Source organism: Giraffa tippelskirchi, chromosome 5, assembly GCF_054371585.1.
Source record: "Giraffa tippelskirchi isolate mGirTip1 chromosome 5, T2T-mGirTip1v1.2.pri, whole genome shotgun sequence".
Classification (NCBI taxonomy): Eukaryota; Metazoa; Chordata; class Mammalia; order Artiodactyla; family Giraffidae; genus Giraffa; species Giraffa tippelskirchi.
The window spans coordinates 177529380-177550137 of NC_137279.1; the positions used below are offsets into that span (position 1 = coordinate 177529380).

Genomic DNA, 20758 nt, shown 5'->3' on the forward strand with positions numbered 1-20758 from the left:
ACTAGTTCCTCCAATCTGAATCGGCCCATTACTTGTTGAAGAGACTTGTTCTATTCTTCCAAGACAATACATGCTTTTTTATTTTTAACTTTTTCTATTGTTTGAAAAAAAAATCAGTGTTTCTTCTGAAGCTGTAAACCTCCAAAAATACAAATAAAATACTAATAAAATGTTTGTTTGCTCATACTTTCATTTAGGGGTGCCTAGTCATAAGAAAGTGGAGTCAAAAAGAAGGTAATAGGTAGGAAAAGTTGACGTGAGCAGAGGGGAGCCTTTTTCCTTCAGGAAGGGAGCAGAGGTGAGAGGACAGAAAGAACATGACTGTTTCCAGATTTCATTCTTCCTGAGGCTAAAGCTCTCCAGACCCTACAGATCCTAAGTTTTTAGCTATACAGGTATAAATATATAACTTTTACTCCCAGATGAGCCACTACTCAGAGCCTTGAAGCTAAGATTCCTATCACCCTATGACTATGGAGAGCTAGCAGCAGACTTGTACCAACAAGGGGAAGAGGGGAGCGAGGTGCTTTTGGTTTTTCATTTTGTATTTTATTGGGCCTACAAGCAGAATATGCACGGAAATGAGGCTGACTACTCGGAGGGTACAACAGCCAACATTGCCTCCTGTGTTACTCTCTGTGCTAGAAATACCTGTATTTTCCCTAGTGGTTCTGGGAACATCTCTAGCAATTCCCACCTCCTCTTTGTCTCCCCGTTGCTCTGAAGTCACTGAGAATTCTGTTCCCATTCCTATGCTTATTTTGGCATAAACCGTGATGTTAAGGAACTTGCTGTCCCTACGGAGAATGTGTTCTGAGAGCCTAAGTCATAGTTAAGGATAACCTTTACATAGATTATCCCCATAAGTAGTAATTAGGTTGTATAGTGTCCTATTGAATTTGGATTGAATGCAAATTTTTCAGTTTTATGTTTTGGAGGAATAGGGGTTTGGAGTAAGCTGTCATCATAAACATAAGGAAATGATGTAGTATACTAGAAAGAACAGTGTTTTGGGGTCAAGTATAGTTCTTACTACTTTGGATAAGTTATTAACCTCTCTAAGCCTCACTCTTCTCCCATCTGTGTAATGGAGTAATATTTTCTTCCTCTCAAGATCATTCATCAAGAAATAAGTATGATTATGTAATAACGACTCAGTAAATATTACTTCCAAGCTACCTTACTTCATGGGATATGTTTCAAATTTCAAATCCAGTTAATATATGAGTGCTGGTTGGAAAGATTCTGATCCTTAGTTTGAAACTGCTTGTGTTAACATGTCACAGCCCTGGATATACTTTATCCTAGAGAAGTGTTCTAGTATTGCAAACTGTAGGTGGTTGTCAAATCAGTTTAATAAATTATGACTAGCTTATCTTTTTAAGTAAACAGTAGGGCCCTACCTGGTGGTTCAGTGATTAAGAATCCACCTCGCAATGCAGGGGATGCCAGTAGATGCCACATGCTGCAACTAAACATCGGCATGCCAAAACTAAGACCCAGTGCAGCCAAATAAAATTTTTTTTTTTAAAAAAGCTTTCAAAGAAATAACAGAACAGATCTTAAAATATCAATGTGGTAAGGATATTGTTTCATGAAGCTTTTGTTTCAGCTTTCAGTTTTTTACCATTGAGTATAATGTTAGCTGTGTGTTTGCATATATGGACTTGAATACGTAGAGGTACATTCCTTCTATACCCACTTTATTGAGAGTTTATCATAAATAGGTGTTGAATCTTGTCAAACACTTTTTCTGCATATAGTGAGATGATTTTATATGATTTTGGCTCATTTTGTTAATGTGATGTAGCACATGGACTGGCTTGTACATCCTAGAATCCCTTAATCCTTAATAATCCACTTAATCCTTTTAATATGTTAATCCTTTTAATATATTGTGTATTTGGTTTGCCAATATTTTGTTGAGGATTTTTGTGACTATATTAGTAGTGACACTTGTCTCTACTTTTCCTTTTTTGTGTGTTTTCTCTGTTTGCTTTTGGTGTAGGGTGATATGGGCCTTATAAAATAGTTAGGAAGTATTCCTTCCTCTTCAGTTATTTGGATTAGTTTGAGAAGGATATTAAGTCTTCTTTGAATGTTTGGTAGAATTCACCTGTAACCCCACTAGGCCCTGGACTTTTGTTTGGGGGGAGGTTTTTGATTACTGTTTCAGTCTCTAGTAAGTGATCGATCTATTAGGATTTTCTATTTCTTCATGATTCACTCTTGGAAGACCTTCCTTCTAGGTTGGCCAATCTGTTAATATAGCTGATCTAATATTTTGTATTTCTGTCATATCCATTGTTATTTCTCCTCTTTCATTACTGAGTTTATTGGTACCTCCTCTTTTTTTTTTCCTTGGTGAGTCTAACAGTTTGTCAGCTCTCAACTAATCTATAACTATCCTCATATCGCTAACCTAAACTTTTGTTTGAGGCAATGTAGTATGATTATTATTGTTATAAACAAAGTACAATGTGTATTTTCCCTTTCAAAGCATTCCTCTGGGAGTCTACATATTTATTTCAGCTCTGCTGCTATGGCTCAGAATGGATATGGAAATCCTCTTTCAGAATTGCATCTTCTTCCTTTGAACATAGTTCAAGTTCTAGAAATAGCCAGAAGTCATTTGAGGCCAAAACCAATAGCTAATTTGGTTTTGGTTTAAAAAGAGGATATCATTGGCTAATATTAAATATTATTAGGTTTTTGGACTAAATTTGGTGGTCTCCGAGCAAAATAAGTATTTTTTGAGCACCTATTATGTCTAGGCACTGTGCTAAGTGCTGACCTTTAAGAGCTTTTGTGAAGCTCCTTGGAGTTCCTAAAATATTTTGATGAAGGATGGCAACAGTGAAATGAGGGTTCAGCACTAAAGGACATCACACTGAAATGTCTGAGCCCATGTATATTTGTAAGATTCCTACTATATTATTCTAACCTTGTATATAACTCACTAGAATGCACAACCAAATCAATTCATCTACAAAGTATATGTTTCTGAGTGTGGGACACTGTGGCAGGCATCAGAAATATGAAAATGTAAACTGAAGGAACTTAAAAATCTAAGAAATAGATCTATTCATCTATCCATGAAAAAAATGTAAGTGCTATAACAGATATGAACAGAAAGCCATGGAGAAAAGAGGGTGCTGTCTTTTCCTTTAGAGCCAAATCATAGCAATGTGGACTTCACTGGACTTTTTTCATTTAACTTTAAAGTTAATGCATACTTGCAATATATATTATTCTGCAGACTTCAAGAAGTTAGACCTGAGGTAAAGGTGGTCTGGTGCCCTGGCCGAGGAAGGGGCAGAATGAGCCAAGTACACCATCTGGAGGTGGAAAGTCCAGAGGCAGTGCTGCGAGCGTGACTTTAGTGGGCCTGGGTTCTCTATGATGTGCCACTTTAGGGTTCCATACAGTTCTCTTTATTTCTATTCAATTTGGATTTTAGAATATGAAATGCCCTTTGAATATCTTGAGTTTAGTATTTTTAGAGCTTAGGGAAAAAAAAACACATAATGAGATCCTAGAGGCCAGATGATGCCCTCAAGATGCCAATGTATCTAATCTCTAAACAAAGCAAAAGGCAGAAATTTTAATTGTGAAAATAGAGAATATTAAGTTACAAAATCCTACACACAAATGGGGCAACAGGATTGCCCTGCCATCAGCTCTGCTCTACAGAGCCAGAGTCTATAAATGTAAGAAACCCGTTAGTAAGCCCCACCTTACCACTGGAGTCATTACATTCAGGCAGGACAAGGTGGAGGCTACACCAGTTCTGAAGGGTTTCATTCATTTCCAAGGGACAAACCTTAGTGCACCAGGTCACACAGCTGGTAACAGAACTAGAACTCAAACCCAGCCCAAGTTTAGCTTGGGAAAAATCTGTTCTGTATGACATAAACAACTATTGTCTCCAAGGAATTCAGAATCCTGAATAAAGAGGAGGAAGTACAGGCCACTGGCCCTACCGTGGGTTGCTCTGGTTCAAGGCCACAGGTATCTAGCACTGCACAGCACAGAGACAAGGAAAGATTTAGTGAGGGTAAGGCAGGGTTTGGCCCACCATGCTAGCAGAAACCCCACAGAGGCGAGTGGAAGTGGGTAGGGCTGTTTAATATCTTCAGTGCCGTGGCCTAAGACATGCTGCCTTGCCCCACAGAGCATCTGGAAAGAAGATGTAGGAGAGTGACCACATCAGGCAGTAAAAAGCAGTTATCGAGAATGGACACAAAAACAGCATGATGACACCTAGAAGAAGGAAAAAGGCAAACACTCAATTTTTATGAAGCTGTCTTATGTGTATTTTGCACCCTCTAAGTCCAATGCCCATCTTTCCAGCCTTCAGTTTTTACTCACAGAGCCTAAGACACTAAAACCATTGACACATGAGCCTTACCTTTATGAAGTTTGTATAACAGATAATTACAATCTAATGCAATCTCTAGTTCTTTGCATTGTTCACTTAAGGCTTTCTTATCTCTCCTTGCTATTCTCTGGAATTCTGAAAGTGAAAGTGTTAATTGCTCAAAAATTCTGAAAGTGTTAATTGCTCAATTTTGTCTGACTTGTGGCAACCCCATGGACTGTAGCCCGCCAGGCTCCTCTCCCCTTGGAATTCTCCAGGCAAGAATAGTGGAGTGGGTAGCTATTCCCTTCTCCAGGAGATCTTCCTAACCCAGGAATCAAACCCAGGTCTCCTGCATTGCAGGCAGATTCTTTACTATCTGAGCCACCAGGGAAGCTCTGACTATTGAATATTCGTTGGAAGTACTGATGCTGAAGCTGAAGTTCCCATACTTTGGCCACCTAATGCGAAGAGCAACTCATTGGAATAGACCCTGATGCTTGGAAGCACTGAGGGCAGGAGGAGAAGGGGGCAACAGTGGATAAGATGGTTGGATAGAATCACTAACTCAATGGACGAGTTTGAGCAAACTCCAGGAGATAGCGAAGGACGGGGAAACCTGGCGTGCTGCAGTCCATGGGGTCACAAAGAGTCAGATATGACTTAGCAATTGAACAGCAACGATGCCATCTCAGATTCCGTGTTGTCAAATTCAGATCAGAAATCAGTCTTAGCCAAGAATACATTTGAGTTGCCCGGATCTCTTGTTAGAAAAAGAAAAAGAAGAGGAAAAAAATGTATATTCATATTGTTTCAAGTTTAACATGTGATAGAAGTCAATACAGTATTATACACATGTGGAAAAGAGTTAACATAGCAGGCCTAAGATTGCTATCCTTAGAAAATCCTGCTTGCAAGGTGGGCCAGGAGCCTGGAATCTTAAATAATAAAGTTTCCTACACTGATAAAAACTGATGAGAGCAACTGGTTGTACAAGCGAGATAGTTAATGCAGAATGTTGATTTCCTTCTATGGAAGTCTGGAATTTTGGTACATGCTAGGCAGAGGGGAAGGGCTTCCCTAGTGGCTCAGTGGTAAAGAATCCACCTGCCAGTGCAGGAGACTCGGGTTCAATCCCTGGGTTGGCAAGATCCCCTGGAGAAGGAATGGCAACCCACTCCAGTATTCTTGCCTGGGAAATCCCATGGACAGAGGAGCCTGGAGAGCTACAGTCTATGGGGTCACAAGAGATGCACATGACTGAGCCACTAAACCACCGCCAGGCAGAGGGGACCTATGTGTCCAGCCCCTGTAAATGCCTTCAGCACGAGTCTCTAAAGAGCCTCCTAGAAGACAGACCTTCACAAGCAGTGTCGCAATTCAGTGCTGGAGAATTGTGTCCTGCGTGACTCCATGGGGAAAGGATGCTTGGAAGCTTGTACCTGGTTCCCTCCAGACTTGATTCCTTTCAATTTCTCTTGACTGATTTTGCTTTATCCTTTTGCTATAACAAATCTGAGCTATATGTGTGACTCTCTGCAGAATCCTGTGAGTCCTCCTAGAGAAGCACTGACCCAGGGGTGGTCTTGAGGGACACCCCCCTCCACTCCCGCAACACAATTTCAATCTCAGATTTACCACCAAAGGGCACTAACATTTGTGGAGATCTAGTTTGCACTAGAGGCTTCCTAGGTGGCTCAGTGATAAAGAATCTGCCTGCCAATGCAGGAGACACATGTTCGATCCCTGGGTCAGGAAGATCCCCTGAAGGAGGAAATGGCAACCCACTCCAGTATTCTTGCCTGGGAAATCCCATGGACAGAGGAGCCCAATGGGCTACAGTCCATAGCGTCACAAAGAATTGTACATAATAGAGCACAGACACACACACTTTGCACTAGACAGTCTGCTACGTAGGTTACACAAAGTACTTTATGTGCATTTCAGAATTACCCTATGATTTAGGATTAACTCTGTTTTTCAGACAAGGTAACAGAGGGGATGTAATTCAGACAAGGTCCTGATTCAATCCCTCATCTGCCTAGATGTTAAAACCTAGAAACAGACTGCTTCAGAAAGCTCAAATGGAGGGAGGGAGTGTATAGTCTATGGCATTTCCATGCCATACTCCAGCATATATTCCTCAAGAGAAATCAGAACATGGGATCTGAAAAAAACCACGTCTAGGGATAAGAAGCAGTTACAGAAAGGTATTGGAACATTGGAATACTACATCTAGAGAACAGGCATTGATTTGTTGAGTTAGTGAGATAATATTTTAAACCAGAATTGTCCTGGAAAAAGGTCTCAGTAGCCATAGAGCAGCTCCTCAGATGTACAGAGCTCTGTGGGAGAGAAGGGAACTTGGTCTAAAAAGATGACGGGCTGCATTCCAATATCCACAGCAGGCATTTTGAAATCTATCCAGCAGGGCTTCAGTATCAACTGGTGTCAGGCTTGTGAGGTGCAGTCTCCCCCTTTACCCACACAGCACAGACAATCCATGGAAGGCTGTCACGTGTGCCATCTATTTTGCGAAGAGGAGATCGATGGTGTCTACAAAGAACACTGTGGGAAACACTGCTGCAATGAGATAAGAGAAGGGCGAGTGAAGGGAAGAAGGAGGCCAAGAAATTTCCATTTACAGGACACATCTGTGCCAGAGGATTTATATACATTACCTCATTTAATCTCAAGTATCTTGCAAGGTAGGGATTATCAGCTTCGTCTTATAGATGAAGAAAACTGCAGCAGGCTCAAATTCAGGCAACTAATATGTGCTGAAGTTAGAATTTGAACTCAGGTCTGTTTAGCTCCAAACCCGGTGTCTTCTCCCCTCATTGTGCCTCTGCCAACTGGGACACAGGAGGAGCCAGCACTTAGAACTTGGACAGGGCTATGGGTGCTAATGCTACAGAAGAAAGGGTGTGAACTTAAAGGGGAGAGTCAGGATGGAACCCAGGACCCTTCAAACCAAGTGAAACTGAAAGTGTTAGTCACTCAGTCATGTCCAACTATTTGCATCCCCACGGACTGCAGCCTGCCAGGCTCTTCTGTCCATGCTATTCTCCAGGCAAGAATACTGGAGTGGTTGCCATGCCCTCCTCCAGGGGATCATCCAGACCCAAGGATCGAACCTGGGTCTCCTGTATTGCAGGCAGATTCTTTATCATCTGAGCCACCACTTCAAACCAAGTGGACCCACATAGAAACAAGCGTAGATGTCATCTTGTTCACATGAGCACATTTCAAAAGAAGAAAAATCGATGTTCCTTGAAGAAGACCATAAATCAGGGAAGTCTTAGGGAGACATCTTCCAGGGCCCCAGGGTGACCAGGGCCTCAGGGCCTGGCACCCTTTACTCAATTGCTATAGCCCAGAAACTGCTTCCTCGACATCAGCTGTACGGTATTTCCAACACTCATGTCACATCTCTTCATCTTTACCCCCATCACCTTTCATGTGAGAAAAAGCTGGTTTTCCTACTTCCATTCTGAGTCTCCTACAATCTCTTCTCTACATTACAGTCAAAGTGAACGTGTAAAACTGCTGCTCAGACATCCCTTCAGAGACTTATTTGCCTCCAGGATCCAATCCCCAGTCCTGCCCAGTCTGCTCGCTTCGCTGGCCTCAGTCTGTTGCCAGCCCTCTCTCAGCAAGTCCAGCCACACTACTGCTCTAATGTGTCTGGCTGCTCCTTGTCTCAGAGCACTCACAAAGGTCTGTTTCATTTTCTGAACCACCCCTCCCACTACTTGGCAAATCATCTTGTAGTTTTCATGTGTTTTTAATTTTTTCCAGTTTTATTGAGATATCATTGACATATAACTTGGTATTAGTCCAAGGTATATCAACAACTTTGATATTTGTGTATATTGCAACATGATAACCATAATAAATTTAGTCAGTATCCATCACCTCACAAAGTTACAAACTTTTTTTCTTGTGATGAGAACTTTTAAGATCTACTCTCTTAGCAACTTTCAAATGACAATACAGTATTGTAGACACCATGATGTACATTACAGGCACAGAACTTATTTATCTTGTATCTGGAATTTTTACCTTTTGATCAATTTCACCCAGGTTTCATTCCCTCTAGGCATTCCCATCTAAATTAGGTCACCCTCTGATGCCCTCTGAGAACATGCTGTAGTTTCACAACACATCAAAACTATATATTTTTAGTTATTTCTGCCATGATTCGTTTGGTGTCTGTCTCCCCCATCCGAAGGAAGTATTTGTCTGGTTTACCAATTTGATTCTTAGTACCTGGTATATGGTAGGTGTTCCCTAAATTCCTATTGAACTTAATAACATCCAACAAATATTTACTTGAGTATCTACTATGTGATTGGCACAATCCTAGGTACTAGGGATTATGGCACAAATAAAAAAAAGAGTCCTCTATGGGTGGGGGGGGGCAGGTTTAGTGTATATAGACAACACACACGTAAATACACTTCAGGGGATGATATAATAAATTCTATGGAGAAGAATAGAGCAGGGTGAGAGAGAGAGAGGGAATGTGGGGTGAGAAACAGGGTGGCAGTGAGCAGTAATGATAATAAATGATCACTAGTGACATTAAGAGCAATATATTTCACTTACCTCCCAGATAGACCATTTTTTTCCAGCTCTCAGACTCCAGGATTTCATCATGTGGGTAGTAGCTCTGGTCCATCATGAACAGAATCATGAGTGAGGCCATGCAAGAGAGAATGAATGTGTTGCCTTTGGTCAGGAGGGAGGTGGAAGCCAAAACACAGGAAGCATAGGGGCAGGGTAGACCCTTGTGTGTGAAAGGAATGCCTGCAGGGAAACAAAAGATGGGGTTAGCTGCTTCCCACTGCTCTAAAGCATCCACAGGAGGAAGTCCTTCTCTCTTTGGGTCTTCCCTGCCCCACATTCCAAATCCCCTTACTCCCAGGGCAGCAGCCAGCTGTAAAGAACTTAGTTATTCAGAGATGACATGTGGGTTTTGCACTGGATCCCCAAGGTAAAGCAGGCAGCTAGGACCAGGCCTGTGCCCTCACCCCTAGGAAGCCTCTGTAGAAGAGGCCTCTGAGATCTTTCTGTCTGCCTCTGCAATCCCTTGCATTGTTACCTTAGGCAAGGCAATTACCCTCCCTGGAGTTCAGTTTCCCCATCTGTTTTGGGAAACTGGAGTATGACCTCTAGTTCTAGGGTCTTGGAAGCCATGTGCTCCATCCAAAGGTCACACAACAAGAAAAAAGCACAGCTGGTTCAAGAACCAAGGGTTCCTGCCCACTAGACCAGGGCTCAGCCAAGGCAACCTGAAACCTCCAGTGGGCCTAGAGCAGGAGAGAAGGAAGGAAGAGGGTCTCCATAAAAGGAAGGAGAGGAGTCAGTTACTGCTCCCCAGGTTTCTGATATCCAACAGCTTCTCCCCTCCACAGTTCCTACCCTCAGCCATAAGTCTGGTTTCTACTCACCGGTTGAATAAAAACAGAGGCGGAATGAAATAGCTAACACATAGATGATGGCCAGGAACCCATTCAGAGGTCCATCCACACCTAGAAGCAGGGCTGAGGCCAGGCCAAAGGTGGTGAAGACTGCAAAGTCATTCAGCTCGATTCCTGCTCCAGAAGGCCAAAGTTAGAAGAATTTTCGCTCACATGTCTTGTATCTTAGTCCCCTCTGATGGGGTAGCTGGAGTGATGACAAGCAGGATCCTGCTATCAGGTCCCTGAGGGGCCAGAAGGCAATGCTGCTTCCTGGGGTGGTCTGCTGATTAAAGACTAGGGTCTTCTCCTGGCTCTGCCTCGAACTGACCATGTGGCCTTAGGCAAGTCTTTCTCTGTCTAGGTCTTAGTTTTCCTGTCCTTCAACATGCAAGGGTTGGACCACAGTTGGAAACAAATTAATGATATGGAACCCTTTTGTTCCAAGCAAAATCTTACTTGGGAATATTTTATTATATTTTAAGTGAGTTGCTCTGCTTGGGGTATTTTTCATTTCTCCACACCTCCATTACCACAACCACTGCTCCCACTCCCAGATCCGCCCTGAGAGGGAGACAGGGCAGATAAGCCAAGTGAAGGCCAGGAGAAGGACAGGCAGAGATCCACAAGTGAACCAGCCAAGTCGCTAGATCTAGGCTGCGGGGCTCACAAAATCCTGTTCTAGGGCTGCTTCTGCTACACTCAGAGGGACTGAACAGGGGTGGTGACTGCTGGAAGCCTGCTGAATATTACAGGACAGAGGAGCTGACCTGAATGGGTGCTCCTGGGGTCAGGGATGATGAATCTGAGGCCTGGACTCACCGGATCTGGAGCAGATGTTCAGGTGTCTGGTCACTGACCCGATAGCCATGTTTAATAGAAAGCTGACCAAAACCATCCAGGAGGCGCAGGAGGATTTCCTAAAGTGCAGGCCCGCAGGCCAAACAGGACAGCTCTCTCACAGTATCAAAGAGACTCCACCCCTACCAACCTCCAACTAAACCAATATGCTTCCTGTGCTAGCCAGCACACATATACACACTCCTACATGCTCCCTATCTCACATCCTTCTGATCTGTGCTGCCTTACACACCACACACACAGACTTACACCCCCTTCATACTTGTATTCTCAACCCACATTCTTAGAGGGCTGCCCTCTGCCCCTTAGGTAATCATTAAGAAATAAGGTCCTTTCCGATTCTAAATTCCAGGCATATTCAATGGCAAGGGAGATCCTAGGTCCTAGCCCAGCCTCCACAACCATCTCACTGTGGCCTCTGTTCCTCCATTTGTAAAATGAAAGGTTTGTGTCAAATGATTTCTTTAACAGATACAAGCCTATTTAGATTATCTATTTCTCCAATGTGAGTTTTGTATCTTTGAAGGAGTTGATCTGTTTCATCTTAGGCTACAAATCTGTGGACACAGAGTTGTTCACAATATTCCTTTATTATACTTTTAATGTTCATGTGATGATTCCTCATTTTTCATTTCTGATATTGGTAATTTGTATCTTCTCTTTTTCTTGGATAGCCTGGCTAGAGGTTTATCAATTATATTGATCTTTTCGAAGAACTAGATGTTGGTTTCATTGATTTTCTTTATTGACTTCTTGTTTTCAATTTCATTGATTTCTATTCTAATTTTTATTTCTTTCCTTCTGCTTACTATGGATTTAATTTGCTCTTTTTTTCTCGTTTTCTAAGATGGAAGCCTACGTAATTGATTTTAGATCCTCCTTCTTTTCAATTTTTTCAAAGACTTTATTTTTTTAGGGAAATTTTAGATTTACAACAAAATTGAGAGTAATGCAGAGATCCATTACCCTTCTTCTCACATATGCATAGCCTCTCCCATTATCGATATCATTCAACAGAATGATACATTCTGGCCTTGGTTATATACCAAAAGTGACCCTGCACTGACACATTGCAATCACTCAAAGTCCATAGTTTACCTTAGGGTTCATTCTTGGTGTTATATTCTACAGTTTTGGGCAAAAGTATAATGGCATATATCCATCATTATAGCATCATACAGAATATTTTCACTGTCCTAAAAGTCCTCTGTGCTCTACCTATTTATGTCCTCCCCAATCCTCCTGACAAATATGATCTTTTTATTGTCTCCATATTTTTGGAGACATATTTCCTCCATATTTTCTTTTCCAGAATGTCATGTAGTAGAGGTCATATAATATGTAGCATTTTTAGATTGGCCTCTTTCACTTGCTTATATACATTTAATGTTCTTCCATGTCATCTTAGGGTTTAATAGCTCATTTGTTTTTGTTTTTGTTTTTTTATAAATTTATTTATTTTAGTTGGGGGCCAATCACTTCACAACATTGCAATAGTTTTTGCCATACATTGACATGAATCAGCCATGGGTTTACATGTGTTCCCCCTCCTGGACCCCCCCCCACCTCCCTCCCCATCCCATCCTTCTGGATCATCCCATTGCCCCGGCCCTGAGCCCTTGTCTCATGCATCGAACATGGAATGGTGTTCTGTTTCACATATGATAATATACATGTTTCAATGCTATTCTCCCAGAACGTCCCACCCTCACCTTCTCCCTCAGAGTCCATAAAATTGTTCCATGCATCTGTGTCTCTTATTCTGTCTCGCATATAGGGTTATCGTTACCATCTTTCAAATTCCATATATATGCATTAGTATACTGTATTGTTGTTTTTCTTTCTGGCTTACTTCACTCTGTATAATGGGCTCCAGTTTCATCCATCTCAGTAGAACCGATTCAAATGTATTTTTTTTTAATGGCTGAGTAATATTCCATTGTGTATATGTACCACAGCTTCCTTATCCTCATTTGTTTTTAATACTGAGAGTGATATTCCATTGTCTGGATGTACCACAATTTATTCATTCATCTACTGAAGGATACCTTTGTTACTTTCATGTTTTGGCAATTATGAGTAAAATACCATAATCATCTAAGTACAGGTTTTGAACATAGTTTTCGATTCATTTGCTTGATTGTACAGTAGGAGTTGGGCTTCCCTGGTGGCTCAGATGGTAAAGAATCTGCCTGGAATGCAGGAGACCTGTATTCAATCCCTGGGTCAGGAAGATCTGAAAAAGGGAATGGCTACCCATGCCAGTATTCTTGCCTGGAGAATTCCGTGGACAGAGGAGCCTGGCGGGCTACAGTCCATGGGGTTGCAACAAGTTGGACATGGCTGAGCAACTAACACTGACACACTGATTCATGGCAGGAGTATGCTTAGTTTTGTAAGAAGCTACCAAACTGTCTTCCAAAGGGGCTGTACCATTTTGCGTTCCCATCAGCAATGAGTAAGTGCTCTTGTTGCTCCACATCTTCGAAAGCATTTATTATTGTCAGTGTTCTGGTCAGTTTCCATGATGACATTTGATGAGTATCTTTTCATATGCTTAAATGCCATCTGTATATCTTCTTTGGTGAGGTGTCTGTTAAATTTTTGGGCCCTTTTCAAACTGAATTATTTTCTTATTGACAAATTTTAAGCTTTGTATATTTTGGACTATAATTCTTTATCAGATGTATCTTTTGTAAATATTTTCTCCCAGTCTGTGATTTGTTTTCTAGTTCTCTTGACATAGACTTTGGCAGAGCAGATTTCTTTTCTAATATATGCATACAATGTATAAATTTCCCTCTAAGTACTGCATTCACTACATCTCACACATTTTGATAAGTTGTATTTTCACTTTCATTTAGTTCAAAATATTTTCTAATTTCTCTTGTGACTTTTTTGTCTATGTATTATTTAGAAATGAGTTGTTCAACTCCCATGTATTTTGGAATTTTCTAGTTATCTTTCTGTTATTTCTAGTTTAACTCCATATGGTCTAAGATCATACTTCGTATGATTTATATTCTTTCAAATTTGTTAAAGTATGTCTTACAGACCAGAATGTGGTCTATCTGAGTGAGCTTGAGAATAACATGTATTCTGCTATTGTTGGATCAAGTATTAGATAAAACATCAATTAGATCAAATGGGTCAAGGGTACTATTCCACTATATCCTTACTGATTTTCTGCCTGCTGAATATCCAATTATGATAATAGATCCATAAAATTCTGCTTGTAGTTCTATCAGTTTTCATCTCACGTATTTTTGACACTCTAAATGATTTCCAAGATATCTTTCATACCCTACCTTCAAGGATTCCTTCTTTTTTGGCTGTGCTGGATGTCCATTGCAAAGCACGGGCTTTCTCTAGTTGTGGTGCACAGTGGCGTGCAGGCTCAGTAGTTGCAGGGAGCTGACTTCTCTAGGCGCGGCACATCAGCTTAGTAGCCCCATGGCATGGGAGATCTTAGTTCCCAGACCAGGGATCGAACCTACATCCCTTGCATTGGAAGGGAAAGCCGACCTTCAAGGATTCTGTGTTTCTTTCCAGCACATGCTCCCAGACCCCCTCTGAAAGCAGCTGTAACAATCTCAGGTCAATTTGCCCTAGAAGGCCACACCCAAGTTGACGCACTGACTGCAATGCTTGGGTGGCCCTGCAGAAGCAAACAGAGAGCCTGACCCTAGACCTCAGCTGTCCCTAAACAACCTTAGAATTTCTTTTGTTTAGACCCATATTTATGTGTCTAGAGGGGCTTCCCTGGTGGCTGAGCTGGGAAAGAATCCCCCTGTAATGCGGGAAACCTGGGTTCGATTCTTGGGTTGGGAATATCCCCTGGAGAAGGGAACGGCTACCCACTCCAGTATTCTGGCCTGGAGAATTCCATGGACTATACGGTCCATGGGGTCGCAAAGAGTCAGACACGAATGAGTGACTTTCACTTCACTATGTGTCTAAAGGGAATTGGGCCCACTATGATGGCCTTAAATACTACATTCCCAGAAGATTAGGTTGAACTAAGAAGATAGAGATTTTCTGCTGCAGGTATGTCCCAATTTATGAGACCCCCAAACCTAAATTTAGAGATTTTCAAACTGGAAGGGAACTTAAACATCATTAGGTAAAACCATCTTATTTTATGGATGAGAAACAGATCCAGAGAAGGTATTGCTAATGGTTATAAAGAATCAAACAGATTACGAGGACGTTGCTTACATTATAAAGGACTTGTTTGTGTATGTGTGTGTGCACTCAGTCGCTCAGTTGTGTCTGACTCTTTGCGACCCCCATTGACTATAGCCCGCCAGGCTCCTCCGTCCATGGGATTTTCCAGGCAAGAATACTGGAGTGGGTTGCCATTTCCTTCTCCAGGGAAATTTTCCTGACCCAAGTATCAAACCCACATCTCCTGCATCTCCTGCATTGGCAGGCAGATTCTTTAACCACTGAGCCACCTGGGAAGCCCATAAAGAACTTATCTTTTTAAAAATATTTATTTATTTATTTGACTGTGCCAGGTCTTAGTTGTGGTATGTGGGATCTTTATGTGGGATCTTCAGTTGTAGCATGCAGGATCTAGTTCCCTGACCAGGGATCGAACCCAGATCCCCTGCATTGGGAACTCGGAGTCTTAGCCACTGGACCACCAGTGAAGTCTCCATGAAGAGATTCTCTTTAAAGATCTGATTTCCCAAAGGCATTGAAATACAATTCAATTCATAGAAATATAATTTGCTTACAATTTTTGGGGGACCCATACTCATGTCTCAGACTTTCCAGAACAGGGTTAACTTTAACTATTCTACCAGGTCATACACTCTAATTTAAGAATCAAAAAAATATTAATGGTAGCCTGCCTACCCAAGGATTGTGCAAAGGCTACAGGAATGGAATCTCTTGATTTTCTCATAGAAACCATTCTAGATTGCCATATTTGGAAAGAACTATAGAGATCATAGTTCCTTGTTTTAAAGATGGAGAGGGACTTCCCTGGCAGTCCAGTGGTTAAGACTATGTGCTCCCAATGCAAGGGACATGGGCTTGATCCTTGGTTGGAGAACTAAGACCCTGCATGTTGCACAGCATGACCAGAAAAAAAAAAAAGATAGAAACTGAGCCTCAAGATGTGACCTAGCCAAGGTCTCCTATCAGGCTGGTGGTTGAACTGAGGCTAGGATCTTAGCCCCTTGACTCCTAACCCACTGCACTTTCACCTGCCCCGAGTCAATCTGTATGCCTCAGTGCTTTGTTCTCTAGACAAACCCCTCCCTCCCTCATGCCATTGGCTCCAGCTCTTGGCAAAGAGCTTGCTGGGCCCCCAAACATACTTGCAGAAGCTGCAGAAGATGGAGAAGAGCCCCAGGATCATGTTGGCCAGGGACAAGGCATTGACAACATCCTTCCAGGTAAATTCATTCATCTGGGGATGGCTCTGCTCTTTGGTCAGGAAGAAACTGCTGCACTCACCTGGGGCCCGGGAGAGAGGGTCATGGGGTTGCCGAGGTCAAAGAGTCCCAAAAGAAGCTCCCAGGGACCAGGTACCTCCTGTTCCCCTAGATCTCACCCCACAACTGCACCCTCCCAACATCATTTCACTGGCTGGAATGAAGGAGACTAAGGGTGATGGAGGAGACCCAGGAGGTGAGACAAAGGTGCTGAAGATGAATGCCTGAGAAAGTTCAATAGCAAAATGAGTGAACCATAGCTATGAATCATGACCACAGCTTCCACCCATCTCTGACTACACCTCTTGCCCTATAGCACGGACCTCTATCCAGCCCATACAGTGACCCTCCTGGCACCCCCACGGCCCAGGGTCCAAGGGTATGGGCCCTTCCTCAATCTGAGAGATGAGCCCTTTGTCATAAAGACCTTTATCATAAATGAGCCTCCTTTATTTTTACATTACAAAGTAAGTAAGTGTTAAGTGTTAGTTGCTCAGTCGTGCCCGACTCTTTGCGACCCCATTGCAGCCCACCAGGCTCCTCTGTCTATGAGATATTCCAGGCAAGGATACTGGAATGGGTTGCCATTTCGTTCTCCAGGGGATCTTCCCAACCCAGGGATCGAACCCGGGACTTCTGCACTGCAGGCAGATTCTTTACCGACTGAGCTACAAAGGAAGACAAAGCTACTTTTAATACTCTAGAGTGAGCCCACAGGAGTCAAAACACTGGGAAGAGGTAACCCCCTCACACCTAGGAGTGGCCCAGGAGGCGAGAGGCTACCTGATGGGAGGGAAGCACAAAGGGCCTGCTGCAGATTCAGGCTCCTCTGCCCCTCCAGCCACACTCCCTCCCTCAGGAGGAGAGGCTGAGGTGCCTCAAGGTCCTAGTTCAGACAGTCCCCAGCAGCAGACCCAGCACCAACAGTGGAAGAGATGAGAAACACAAAATGAAGACAGACAGCACTGGATAGTTCACAGGACACTTCTACCACATTCTCTCTCCTGATCCTGACAACCTGGGGAGATGCTACTATAATTGTCCCCATTTCATGGATGAGGAAACTGAGGTCCTGAGAAATGGACATATTTGCTCACAGTCACATATTAGGTGAGTAGAATCAATCCCACCTGTTTGATTCTAAATCTGGTGCTTCTTACTAGGGGCATGATCTCAGCAGGAGGGGGTCTTTCGGGCAGGGGGTGATGAGGGAGCTCCGATGGCCAGCCCTGCTGGGTAGCTACAGCCTTTCCATGCAGAGCAGCCCCTACCCGTCCACCTCTCTCCCCCAGCCTCCTTTGGCAGCAGGGATCAGCTGGCCCTGGCCATTCTCACAGTCCCACTGTGTCTGTGTTCACTCCGAGACCAAACACGTGCACTCCTTACACATAAACTGCATCGTGAACCTTGCTTTTGGAGAAAGAGCCCCAGCGCTCTCTGAAACAGGGAGGCCCCACCGGTTGTAAACATACTACCCATATATAGAATCCTGCACTTGAGTAAAATATACAAGTTCCAAGGTGTTTCCACATCTGTTTTCTCATTTGATCCCCACTCATTTTCAAGGTGAGGAAGCTGAGACTTTGCTTCCATATAGCCCCTCTGTACAGCCCCAGGTGTTTCTGGTCTGGGCAAGAGCTAAGACAAGTCATGGCCCTTTCCCATAAATACTGCTGCCAAGATGCAGAGGGTGAGAGGGGGCAGGATTTGGAGTTTAGAGCTAAGAGTTTATCAGGCAGCACGGCAGAGCTAACTGCTCCCATAGGCCAGCTTTATTCACCAAGGGGTATCAGTAGCTATAATGCCAAAGCCACTGGAACTTCTGAGACCTTGTCATGCCAGATTCCCTCAAAATGTAAGACAGGAAGCAATGCTAGCCAGACAAATCTGGGATGGGAAGGGGAGCAAAGGACTAGTGTTATGTTCCCTGCCTGTCAACCCTTCCCTCCTGGTCTGTCCTGAGTCTCAGGGCTGAGCTGGCAAGACCAAACACCTCTGTTCCAGTCTAGCCTACTGTCGCCTGGAAGAGCAGCATCCTAGCATCTCTGCCTCTCTGCAGAGATACCTGGGGTATGTCCAACAGTTACTAGACACATCTCATCTATACTGCTTCACAGTTTAATTAATGTTCAATTAATTGTCTACCAGATTATCTTGTTCATTCACAAAGCACGTTCATCTCTGTGGTTTCCAATGGCCCTGTGAGGTTTGCCAGGTAAAGCAAAGAAGACTCGGAGAGGGGAAGAACCTCGTTCAAGGTCACACTGGAAGTGGCAGAACAAGACTTCCAACTTCACCTTAAGGGTTCTTTCCTGTGTACGCTGCTGTCTACCAACCAACAGATCTGATCATTTTGTACTTGTTGTAAGCTCAGATCAAGCAAGGTGCTGACTAAAGTCCTTGGTACCTGCCTGGACCATAGAACTTACAGTCTATTCAGGAGAAGAAGATTCATGCATGCATGTGGAGACTTACAGACTGTTATGGTGATAACTCATCTTACAGGTGGGGAAACTAAGGTTTCAGGACAGTTGAATAATTTGTCCCAGTAAATGGTGGAGCCAGGATTGGAACTGGGCCTCCTCTTTCCCAATTAAAAGACATCTGCAGCATAATGCACAGGCTCCAGGTATGAAAGGATGTGGACCTGAGAGTAAGGGCTGTTGAAATTCAGAGGAAAAAAGAATAATCCAATCATTCAGCAAACATTTGGTCTTAGGACAAAAAAGATTAAAACCTGGTCTTGTCTCTCAAAAACCTGGTCTGGCAGAGGCTTTAACCCTGCACAGAAAGGAAGAGGTGACAAGGCTGCTAAGGGAGCATAGAAGAGGGGTCCTGCCTGTCAGGGGGCTCAAAGAAGGCTCCTCAGAGGAGGGGTCAGAGCTGAGGCCTTGCCCAGCAGTGGCTGGCAGGACTAGCTTGTGTCACTCCCCAGCTCCTTGGAGGTCATCAGTGGCTCCCAGCTCCCTCAGGATGGAGCTCAGCGCCTTCATTTGGTATGCAAGTCCTTTCTGCATTGCCCCTTGACCCCTTCTCTGCCCGCTTCTGGTCTTGGGTTGGGTGGTGATCCTCTTTGGGAAGCCTGGCATGCCCTCAAGTCTTGAGGTGCTCCTCCCCTGCACTGCCACATCTCCTTGTGCTCACCGTGTGACACTTGGCACTCTGTATTGGCATCACCTATGTGGTCTTCCTTCTCTAGTACAGGGAAAGGAACTTGAGTGCCGACCGAGATCCCCGGTGCCCAGCATGAGGCCTGACAATAGAAGTTGTTCAGTGACTGTTAAATTAATAGAGCACTCTGGTGCTTGCCTGAGATCCTCTCTGCACTCAATCACTCACTCAAAGCCTGTCTAGTCTGTCGCATGAGAAGCATTCTCAAATGAACAATCCAGCCTCTTCAACACACCCAAGCATCTACCCGATGCTTATGATCTTCCATTTACTCATTTTAAAAAATGTACTTGCTTATGCTTGCCCTGTGCCCAGCCTGCATGTTCTGGGCACACAGAACATCCTCCGGAGGCTGGGAATCTGTTGGGGGAGGCAGATGTGTGCAGGGACAGTGAAGGTGGTGTGACCAGTGTTGTTGGACAAGGGTTTGTCAGGTTGCTGAGTGTGTCCAGGGAAGACTAAGTCTGTGACGGGGGCAGGGGAAGGCTCCACCAACATGATATTTACGACTCTATAAGCATAAATGAAAGCGGTGGGTGGTAGCGGGGGTGCGGGGGAGAGGGCGGGGCGGTGGCGAGGGCAGCTTCTTGGCAAAGGAAATTCCAAGAAGGAAAGCACAATGAGGAGGTGGATCCCAGGGAGAGAGGGGCGCCTGGATGCAGAGCCGGCAGGGAGGTCACCGTTGTGATAGCTGGTGTGATCTTGCATTGCCACTGCAACTGGGCAGTAATGTTTATTTAGTAAGAGGGTGTAGGAGGGTGTCTTGCTCAGATGTGGGTTGCAAGTGGAGGGTGGTCTCGAGGGGAGAGGCTGAAGAAAAGGAAATCAGCCATGAGACTGGTGAGGTGAGCGAGCCGGAACGGCAGACGTTGGGGCTGCTCCTGGAAGAAGTGGGAAGGGTTGCGTGTGACTCTCGGGAAAGGCAAGGGCGGCGGTGTGGGTTCTGTGCCCAGGAACCCGGCAGCATTGGTGCGAGAACGCTCCGGGTGACACTTCCCCGCGGGCAGGCTGTGAGCCACGGGCACAGCCACTTGTGTGAGAAATGACCTGCCTCCCCGCGGCCACCCCACTCCGCCCGCTACTCTAGACGCCAGCAGCCCAACAGAGAACCGGCCTCCTCCTGACGCTGGTCTGTCCAATCTGAAGACACCAGCGAGCTCTTCCTCGTCCCTCCCCCTCTGCTATTCCGCTCGCCCTGCGGGATGACAGCAACGGTGAAGATGCCCAGGAGAAAAGATGGAAGAGACCGAGCCGGGGCTGGGCGCCAGCACCTCGGGACAGCCCTTTCCCCACTCCCCCCGCCCCCACCCTGAGCCGTGATCACTGACAGCACCCGGAGGAGGCACGTGCTGCTGCGGATGCTTACCTGGGGACCAGACATTCCTAGATGGGGTGGGGGCCCACACTCCCTTCCCGTTTCCTGTGCGGTGGAGGGGCCAGCCAAGGCAAGCGGG

The 20758-nt window shown here is 44.3% G+C and overlaps 1 protein-coding gene across 6 annotated transcripts in view; it reads right to left on the bottom strand.

Annotated features, from left to right (window-relative positions):
- The window catches only part of TMEM269 (transmembrane protein 269), a 23995-nt gene extending 3249 nt beyond the window's left edge, over positions 1-20746 (bottom strand). Inside the window, exons 1-8 of one of the 6 annotated variants that reach the window (XR_014054370.1) lie at positions 20671-20746; positions 19278-19386; positions 16017-16155; positions 10648-10745; positions 9817-9960; positions 8972-9172; positions 7042-7215; positions 6275-6943 (exon numbers count right to left, since the gene is read on the bottom strand). Coding sequence is in view for 5 of the 6 variants with exons in the window: in XM_081492253.1 (XP_081348379.1) it covers positions 4136-4263; positions 8972-9172; positions 9817-9960; positions 10648-10745; positions 16017-16155; positions 19278-19386; positions 20671-20685 (834 nt within the window). In the remaining variant the exon portion in view is untranslated. Of the gene's footprint in view, positions 1-4109; positions 4264-6274; positions 6944-7041; positions 7216-8971; positions 9173-9816; positions 9961-10647; positions 10746-16016; positions 16156-19277; positions 19387-20670 lie in introns of those variants that run through there. The other 5 variants (XM_081492253.1, XM_081492254.1, XM_081492252.1 and 2 more) reach the window with 5 other exon arrangements.
- Between the last annotated feature and the right edge of the window lie 12 nt (positions 20747-20758).